The sequence below is a fragment of the Syngnathoides biaculeatus genome, chromosome 22 (assembly GCF_019802595.1).
Source record: "Syngnathoides biaculeatus isolate LvHL_M chromosome 22, ASM1980259v1, whole genome shotgun sequence".
In the NCBI taxonomy this organism is placed as follows: Eukaryota; Metazoa; Chordata; class Actinopteri; order Syngnathiformes; family Syngnathidae; genus Syngnathoides; species Syngnathoides biaculeatus.
In genome coordinates, this window is record NC_084661.1 from 11,757,279 (window position 1) to 11,766,895 (window position 9,617).

The 9,617-nt window shown below is 43.9% G+C and overlaps 1 protein-coding gene and 1 long non-coding RNA gene across 4 annotated transcripts; one reads left to right on the top strand and one right to left on the bottom strand.

Moving 5' to 3' along the window:
* Positions 1-80: 80 nt before the first annotated feature.
* fam20a (FAM20A golgi associated secretory pathway pseudokinase) lies at positions 81-9,316 on the bottom strand. 3 transcript variants are annotated; one of them, XM_061811037.1, is made up of 12 exons: positions 8,796-9,316; positions 7,618-7,811; positions 7,498-7,548; positions 7,113-7,191; positions 6,940-7,032; positions 4,634-4,749; positions 4,107-4,187; positions 3,806-3,986; positions 3,609-3,718; positions 2,772-2,853; positions 2,632-2,691; positions 81-2,493 (listed from the first exon to the last, which is right to left on the bottom strand). In XM_061811037.1, the coding sequence occupies exons 1-12, from the start codon at positions 9,143-9,145 to the stop codon at positions 2,223-2,225; spliced, it is 1,668 nt and encodes a 555-aa protein (XP_061667021.1). In that variant the 5' UTR covers positions 9,146-9,316; the 3' UTR covers positions 81-2,222. The 3 variants fall into 3 exon arrangements, with proteins under 3 accessions (XP_061667021.1, XP_061667022.1, XP_061667020.1); XM_061811038.1 differs by lacking the exon at positions 4,107-4,187 and having other exon boundaries at positions 8,796-9,313; XM_061811036.1 differs by lacking the exon at positions 6,940-7,032 and having other exon boundaries at positions 8,796-9,292.
* LOC133495957 (uncharacterized) lies at positions 4,179-6,296 on the top strand. Its single transcript, XR_009793692.1, has 4 exons — positions 4,179-4,254; positions 4,456-4,523; positions 4,637-4,769; positions 5,996-6,296. It is a non-coding gene; the product is annotated as an uncharacterized LOC133495957 (long non-coding RNA).
* Positions 9,317-9,617: the final 301 nt, after the last annotated feature.

Genomic DNA, 9,617 nt, shown 5'->3' on the forward strand with positions numbered 1-9,617 from the left:
TCATTAACTCGGTGACGATTCTTCGATTTATGGTTTGGAGTGTTGGTTATCTTTTAAAAGGATATGTTCTCACTGTCTTTTGTAAACACTTATTTTTCCATAAATTACTATTTTAGCTGTCCAGTGCCACAAAGTAAATAAACGCTTCTTGTCGATCAACACAACAGTATGAAATTGTATTGTGTAATAATGGCTTCTGATTTTTTTTTTTTTCCTCGAGTAGATGAAATGGTGTAACGAAACATATTTCGGGACATCAAAGGTATTTTAGGTATTAAGAAGCGAGTTATTTATTTCAAACTTTTTTTTTTTTCGCCGACTGCTTGCGAGTTGTTCTGTCTGTGCTCATTCGGCGTGACGTCGTCTAGACATCCTCGACAGCGGCAGCTTTGCGCAGAAAGCGACCACTTTTGTTATTGAATATTTTTGTTATTACACGATTATAAAGTCATTTCAGCCTAACTTCATTCCTTGAGTCATCGTTGATCAAATTTTAATGCTGATTTGCAGAGTAGTCACTGGTCATCCTCCCGCTCAGGCTATCCTTGCGGATTTAGTCACTTCTTATCCATCCCGCTCCACAGGAAAAAGATTCTGGATAGGGACGAAGGGGTTGGTTCCGACGAGGGGGGTCTCTGTGTAAATAGCGGCAACGTCAGGAACGGGTTGTAAATGTTTTTAGCCACACTGCAGTCGTCCCGGTTTGCCTCCGCTGAACTTTTTTCCTGGGCTTACAGTAGTCGTCGGTCGCTCCCGCTGGCTCCGACCTTGAAGCAGGTCGGCGCTGATCCACAAGGCCCATCAGAGGACCATTCCTTTTTTCTATTCTTCCCCTGTATTCAGTTTTGACCCTCCTGTATGTGCAAAGATGTTTATCCTTTTTTTTTGGTATAGATTGTTCCAGATGGCAGTTTAAGCAATAAAAAAAAAAAGAATACAGCTCTCTGGATCAGGTGTCTTTTGTTTTTCATATTTATTTATTGCACTTTGGTACTGGTGATGTAATTTCAATTTTCCATTGTGTGTGTTGGGGAGGGAGGTGCAGTTCAGTCATTGGCCACTAGGAGAATACATGGCGCTGTTGAATTTGAATTCATTCAAATGCAATTAACCAAATGTTTTGGAGATTTTTTTTTTTTTTTTCAACGTTTAGAGCACAGATGTCAAACTCGAATCCTGAGGGCCAGATCCGGACCACCACATGATTTTATGTGGCCCGTGAAGGTAAATCATGTGTGTTAACTTCTGTGATTCTTGATCATATCTGTGCACAAATTTCAAACTCATCATAAATGATAACATTGAGATACAGCAAGTGTTTTTTTTTAATCTTACCACACATCAATAATAGTCAAACACATTTAGCCTAGATTTCTGACCTCAAAACTAGTTTATAAATTTCATCTGTAAATATGATGAGACGGATAAAGATTTCTATATTTTCAGTCATAACGGCCATCTGAGGGAAACCAGAATGACAATGTGGTCCGTGACGAAAATGAGTTTGAACCCCTGGTATAGAGGATGTAAAAGGTCAACACATCCCTTGTTCAACAAGGTTTTTGTGACCTTGAGAAAACAAAAATGAAAAGTAATTTCAAAACTTTTTTCCACCATTGTGACCTAACAAGGTCAACAAACAGGAAGGGGCTGGGCGCGGATCCCTGATGCAGTCCCACGTCCACCTTAAATTCTTCTGGCACATCTCACCGCTGTTCTGCTGCCCTCATGCATGTCCTGAACTATTCTAACACATTTCTCCGCCACACCAGACTTGTTTTACAGTTATTTAGAGGCACTTTAAATAGTGCCAAATCTTTATTTTGGTCTTGTTTTGTTTGTTGGGGTTTTTTTTTTTTTTTTTTTTTTTTTTTTGGTCACACAAAGCTCTGATTTGAACAGGGGTGGTTACTTTGCATCGATTCCAACATATTCACAAGCAATCCATTCTCGTGCATGATCCTTGAATAACAACACATGATAAACGAGTGTATCCATCACCCATTATTGTGCTTTCTCTTTCTGTTTGAACAACAATCTTCTGATATGTGCCCGTGTGCGAGAACAGGCTTGTCGCAAACGCACCGCTCAATGCGTTTTCTGCGCACGCTCTCCAGATTGACAGCAAATCGCACTGATCGCCGGCTCGTTCCGTTAAAATCGAAACGGCTGCACTTCACCATGAAGTCTTAAGACGCGGAGTGGACGTTCATCCTCTGCCGCTATCTGGCCTTTTTGCTCTGAGCGCTGGCCCGAGGGTTCACCGTATCGCCGATGAAGTCGTCGGCGACGACCCTCTCGTCGCCCAGCTTCCGCGTACAGCGCTGGACCGCCCGCAGGAGCTTCAGGAGCCTGCGGTCCAGGGCGGAGAGGTGGGCTTCCGTCAGGATGGGCCGCAGGGGGTCTTTTTGCAGGGACTCCCGCATCACGTCACTCAGTCTGAACTGCGGGTGGGCCAACAGCTGGAGCCTTAACAGAGTGGAGCGCTTAATCCTACGGGAGATGATTCATAAAAAGGTCAAATATAACGGCAACATCAACAAAAGTGACATGATAAACACGTCATGGCTGTTATATTTTCCCGATATTAGTACATCATTGATAAGTGAGTCTGCGTTACGTCGTACTTACATGCAGCACTGAGATAGCGGGGCAAGAATGGACATCTCATCTTGGCTGTGCTTCCCAAATCTGCAATCACATTATCGCATCGTGTGACTTCAAATTAAATAAATACATAAATATCTATTTTTTTGTTCTCCCCCTCTTACCCTCTGGCATTGTCCAAGTGGAGGAGAAATCCTTCATCTCCAAATTTGGTAAAAATCTCGTAGTGGTGTCGGTCCATGTTACCTGTATGGGGGAAAAAAAAAAAAAAAAGTGAATATGTCACGGAATACTGTATTTCAATAATCAAATAATAATCCACAATTTATTCCATTGTAATTTAACTATTAATAATTGTCCGAATGTTTAACAAAATAAATACTACTTGTTTAATGTATCTCTGTAATTGTTAATACTACTAACATTTCATATTTTTTATTTTAAAAAAGCAATTTAATTGATAGTGAATCAAACGTTCTTAAAAATATATATATATTTTAATGAACAAATTATATGGAAAAAATATGAAAATTAATGTAACAATCATTGTGACATAATTATCCATCTATCTATTTTTTTAGCCACTTATCCTCACGAAGATCCACCAAGCCACCAGTGTATTTTAATAATAAAATAATAATCCATGCTTTATTACATTGCAAGTTTATTATTAATAATTGTCTGATTGTTTAACAAAATAAATACTATTTTTAATGTATATCTATAATTGTTTATACTGCTAACATTTCATATTTTATTTACCAAAAAAATTATTTAATTGATAATGAATCAAACATTCATAAAAATAAATTCATATATTTGATTGAACAAATGACATGGAAAAAATATTAAATTACTGCAACAATTATTGTGACATAATTATAATTGTATCTATTTATTTTTTGCTTCTCACATACCACGACGCAAGATCTTGTTTTTTTCCTTTTCCTTCATTGTAAAGTTGCTCTTTGTGAATGCATATTAAAAAAATGAAAACATACCAATCAGAAAGTCAAAGATGGACATGTCAATGATGTTGAGGAGCCTGTTGCCCGAACTGTACGGATAAAGCTTCTTGACGGTATCGCAGTAGGACGGATTCACCTGCCACCTTTTCCCGAAAAAAAAAAAAAAAATATGGAAATAAATATTCCGGCTCGGTTGCCCTCGGGGGCGGGCGGAACGGGGGATTTCTCACTCTTCCTGTCCGGTGAAGGTGTACGAGCGCGCCCAGGGGTTGGGGATGGAGATGCGGGGGGCGATGCTGAGGCCCGGCAGGTAGGCGGAGAGGGAGCCCTCCAGCCGGTCGGGGCTCCCGCACACGGCGTATTCCGTCTTGCACACGTACAGGCACTTGGCGAAAAAACACGTGTTGTTGGCTGGGTGGACAGAAAGGACGAGAGAAAAAAAAAACAAGAAAAACATTGAATAAGATGTTACTCTGGACCAAAATGACTTAATTTATATATATAATAATTCTATCTATCTATCTATCTTACGCCCACTAGATGACGCCAATCGCCCAATCAATAACAGCGGAATCGAAGAAGAAGAAGAAGAAGAAGAAGAAGCCGAGCTACCTGTTTGTACAAAAAAATATGTCGTTATATTTTTTTGTTTCACCCCTCCAAAAATATGAAAAAAAAGGTGATTGAAGCTTGCTTTGCAATAAAATGGTTATCTTATTGAGTGAATCATAAATACAACGCAAAATTATCAGGGCTACTGTTTGTTTTTAATATAGTTTAGGTAGCACATTTAAATCAGAAGATTTTCTTGCATCTATCTATCTATCTATCTATCTATCTATCTATCTATCTATCTATCTATCTATCCAATGTCCACTAGATTACGCAAATACGCCAATTAATAACAGCAGAGTCGAAGAAGAAAAAGAAGCCGAGCAAGAAATAAAGGTAAACTACAATAAAAGCTAGCGAAATGTATAAATATCGGATGTGTACCCCTACACCGGTTCACTACATTGAATTTTGCTCATTTATGATTTTTTTTTTTTTTTTTTTACCAGGTGAGGTGAAAAAGACAGCCCGCAGGTCGTCATTTCGGGTGACTTGGAGGACTTCGCCGGTGAGGTTCAGAAACCGGCCAACCACAGGCGGAACTCGGCGGAAGTCCAGGATCCTAACACAAAAACCGTCATTGTAAGTGGACTCTTCTTCTTCTCTCGCACTCTTTTTTTTTTTGAAATCTTATTTCATATTAACCTATTTTTCTTATATCAATTTTCTTAAACTCATGAGGATTCAAAATGCCAAACTTTGTAGTCATAATAGGGCTGGTGATGTGGCCTTCAAATGAAATGTCTTTGATTTTATTCACAAAAACACGATTTCAGTTGATTTTTTTTCCCTCACATGGATTACAAAAAAAAGGCAAATGTCAGTAATAGGTAGAGATATATATTTTTTAATTTCTAGATAATGTGAAAATAATTGAAGAAGTCACATTCCTTTTGTGCACACATGTAAACATGATCCTAAATGTTAACAACAAAGCATAACTTGCTCGGGTCAAAGGTTAGGCGGAGTCAATCCTGCAGTACTGGAACAAAATTATAAATACACCCATTTTTCATAAACAGAGCTCAAAGATTCAATACTTTCTACGTACGCAAAGCCAATTTCCCCCCAAATATTGTTCATAAATCCATCTAAATATGTGTCATTGAGCACTTCTCCTTTTGGCACTGTGCCATGTGATAATACTGCACATTTCGGAGTGGCCTTTTATCGCGTGCGGCCTAAAGCACTCGCTTATCCTCTCGGCATCTTGCACCATCAAAAGTTTTGAATTCATATTTTGTTCACTGTAACTACTGTTCCCGTAAGCCGCGATGCGTCTGTGTTCCCTCTAAAGAGGCGTTCAGTTCCCCCAGAGTCGCATTTTCGCCATTGATCAAACAGATCGAGTGTGACGCTGGAAGAGCGCAAAACGAGATTGTGAGCGTTAATGAGAAGGACTTCAGGCCAAACCGAGAAATAGATGAAAATAAAAGCGTGTCTGCCTCGCTTGTGTTAAGGGGGATGTTTGGAGCATAATAACAGTCTGCGTGAAATTACAGCAGCGGAGTGTGAAGATTGAAATTTTTTTTTGGGCGACATCGTTGTTGTCGTCCCGAGCTGAATTGATGATTTGGCATCTTTGCGATAACTGCCATAATGATAGTCTCGTCTGCAGGACTTTATTTGAGGTAATCAGATTAGATGACCATTTGGAACGCTAAAGAACTTGTTTTACCGATGTGCTTATCGTAACGTTGAAATAAAGTATTGTAATTTCCGGTCCACGAACCGTGACTTTTTTTCACACGCTTTCAACCCTCCGGTTTATGCGGCGATGCGGCTAATTTGTGCATTTTTTCTAACAGCCGCAAGGGGGCACTCGAGCGGAAAAGGTAAGAATGAGATCGGTGGAATATATGTGCTGAGGAAGTGACTTTTACCAGTATGTTGTTTTTTTTTTTTTTTAACTGGCCCTGTTGGCGTTGCGCCAGTGTTAGCACTGTGCTAGCGTGTTGCTGCTGTGCTACTGCCGTGTTGCAGTGATTTTTACCAGTATGTTTTTTTGTTTTTTTTTACTGGACCTGTTACCGCTGTGCTAGCGTGTTGCTGCTGTGTTACTGCCCCACATCCCAGTGATTTTTTTTAAACCGGCCCTGTTAGCACTGCGCTAGCATGTTCCTGCCATGTCTCAGTGATTTAGGTATGTTTTTTTTTTTTTTACCAGCCGTTTGTGGTACCGTATTGTTGCTATGTTAACCTAAAGTAAAGTATTAAAACTCTGAGAACTCTTTCTGTGTACCGTAATATATGTGCCGAAGAAGTGATTTTTACACTGCGGTAGCGTGTTGCAGCTGTTTTACTGGCATGTCTCAGTGATAATTGCCGGTAAGTTTTATTTTAACCAGCCCTGTTAGGGTTAGCGCTGCGTTATCGTTAAACTCTTTCTGTGTACCATAATATAAGTGCCGAAGAAGTGATTTTTACGCTGCGCTAGCGTGTTACAGCTGTTTTACTGGCATGTCTCAGTGATATTTGCCGGTAACTTTTATTTTAACCGGCCCTGTTAGCGTTAGCGCAGCGCTGGCGTTAGCACTAGCGGTAGCGCTGCGTTATCGTTAAACTCTTTCTGTGTACCATTTTTCTTCGTAAACATCTCGTGTTTTAATGCGGGTTTCAATGTGGGCACTTGCAGCTCTTACACGGCTGCGGCGTACGTATGTACCAAATGGTATTTCCTTTACAAATGTACTCGGTGAGGCTTGTAACCAAGTGCGCTCCGTAGGCCGGGAATTACGGTACATTTAGATACCTGTCCAGGTGAAAAGCAGCAATCTCCGCATTGTGCCTCTGGACATCGACAAAGTAGAAGACGTCTTCGGGAGTCTCCTCGTCCCTGCGCTGCCTGACACGCGCGCACCAAAACATCTTTGACTCGTGTGCTTATGAAAATCATAAATGCGGCTCAGCGGACGCGGGCGTCACCTCATTGGCTTGAACATGGCCTTGCCAAAGTTCTGCATCTTCAGTGCCAGTTTCAGGTGGTGTCCACTCGGCTTCACCACTGGAAAGAGAGACGGAGAACGTTAGCCTTGAACGTCTTGGAATGGGTCAAGATACATCTTTGTGTTCTCATGCAAGAACCGAGGACTGCTGGGAGTTAGTTGGTGACATTCTGTCCTATTTGGCATTAATAATTAACACAGACTGGCACTACTGTTTTTTTTGTTTTTGTTTTTTTTGGTGTTTACAAAGCTGGTCAGACTGAGAGAATGTCGTTGGAGACCATCGACACAAGATGGTGAGATTCAAATCAGAACCGGTGCAAACTTTAAATGTCGCTGTAAATTGAAAGGTGAACTGACCTTACCTTGGCTGCAGTCACACGCTCCTTTCAGCGCCTTCTCGTCTTGAGTGTAATCTGGAAGAATCGACATTATCACCCCGATAGAAAACTGAGAATTTTGGGTGACCGCGGTCCTCCCGTCACCTGCGTTGACCACCGTCATGTCGCGCATGTCCAGGAGCAGCCGCGCGATCGCGGGGTCGCGGCGGGAGTACAGAGCGCGGCGGCTTATTCCCGCGTGGAACTCGAGCCAGCTGGCGTCGGCGTCGAAGGCCATTTGGTGCTCGCTCACGGTGATGTTGGAGGCGGCCGCGGCTTCGTTGTACAACTTCAAGTGTCTGAAGAACAACGATGACATCTTGACCGTTATGTGCCTCGGCTCGATTGATATCGTGAAGCGTTGCTGTGCACTACTAAAGAAAATGACGTCGAGTCACGGTGTCACTGATTAAGACGAAATATATCATCGAACTTGTGTTAAAGTTCCCCTTTCGAGGCAACACAACCACATATTGTCGCTTTTCATTGTGCAACTCGACCGCTCGTAATTCTTCTCCCTTTCCACCTCGAGCGTCCAAAAAAACCTCCCAATCATGCTGAAAGAGCAGACAGACGGCGGCACAGGCCAAGACGGCTTCGGATGAGGACGGGCGTCGCTCCTTTCGACATTCTGTTTACCTTCAAGTGAGCCAGACGTGTTGATCTCACAATAACACGTTTGCGGCGTGGCCTCGGATGACGCACGTTCCGCCGACTGTCGCCTTAATCACTTTGCCCCGGAGCAAACAGTCAACACGATCGCGGGGGGGATTTTACGGCAGCGGCTGCGCGTCCGTTATCGCGCGCTCACGCAAAAGAGTATTTATACTGCGCGGTGGGTTGAACGGCCGTAAAACCAGTCGCTCGACTGCTGCCGCTGTCCTTGTTTTTGAATTTGGCCAAAGGTGTCCTTGCTTCACCGTAACACTTGCGACGAGGGTGACGGGGATTCTTCGGTAAACACCTCAAAATAACCGACGGGTCGGGTAAATATGTGCGCCAAAATAGTTGCCGTTCATTTTTTGGGGAAGGGTCAACACACGGGATGCGCTTGAACTTTAACATGAATCGGATGGAGGCCATGATAGGACGAATGCGATCACTCTCACGTGTTCCGATTGAAGAAGAACCTGAAGGAGCAAGGTACACTCCTAAAACTGGGTTTAAAAGAAACAAAAAGTTCTTATTTCTCTTTTAGTGGCTTTTTGTCGGAAAAAATCACCCTGCGGGACAGGTGGATAATCGAATTGAGTTGTCAAAGCTCTAAAAAGACAGAAGCTGACCTTTCCCATCGTGCCACCTTTTTCTTGAAGTAGTCCATCAGCTGGTCCACCTGCAGCAGCCTCTCGTCCGGCCCCAGCGTGGGGTTCTGGATGTTGTACAGCGGATGGGCGAACAAGCCGTCGAGCTTGGAGCCTCCGGCGCCGGGTCCGGAAGGGGCCACGTCCTGGAGCGGGAACGAAATCCAGCTGGAGGACTGACCGGGGAGGCTGGAGTTGCGGCGGTGGCGGCACGGACAAAAGCGTCCCGATCCCTCCCCGGCGCTCCGCAGCTTTGGCAAGAGGATGAAGTAGAGGTCAGCGGAGAAGAGGGCGGTGAGGGCGACGGCCAGGAGGAGACGGTCTTTTCTCATTATTGAGAAGGAAAGAGAAACCCAGAACAAGAAGTTGATTAGAAGCGCTCGCTCCGGGGCGGGCGTGGCATCACCGCACGGTCGGACGCTCTCCGGAGGACTGAGAGCGGCCGCGTGTCGGAGAAAGCGGCCGACGGTCGGGGCTGCTTGCCGTGAACTGCGGCGCCGAGAGCGAGGGAGGGAGAGACGGCGCGCATCCGAGTGGGAGGGTGAGGGGAAGCGACGGAGGGAGAGGAAGGGGCGGAGGTGTCCGCGAGCAGGTATGTAAACACCGATTAGGAGGGCTCGAGGGGAGGGCGCACGAGTCCCGCAACAGGGAGGTGGAGACCTGAAGGGGAGCGCGTTCGGCTGGGGCAACTTTGCGGTTTGGCAGGTCCGAGTTTTGCTTTTCGTCCCCTTGTACGTGTCTGCACTGGTGTTCCGCACTTCCCATATTTTCCTGGGCTCCTTTGATTTGGCAGTTCTACCCGTC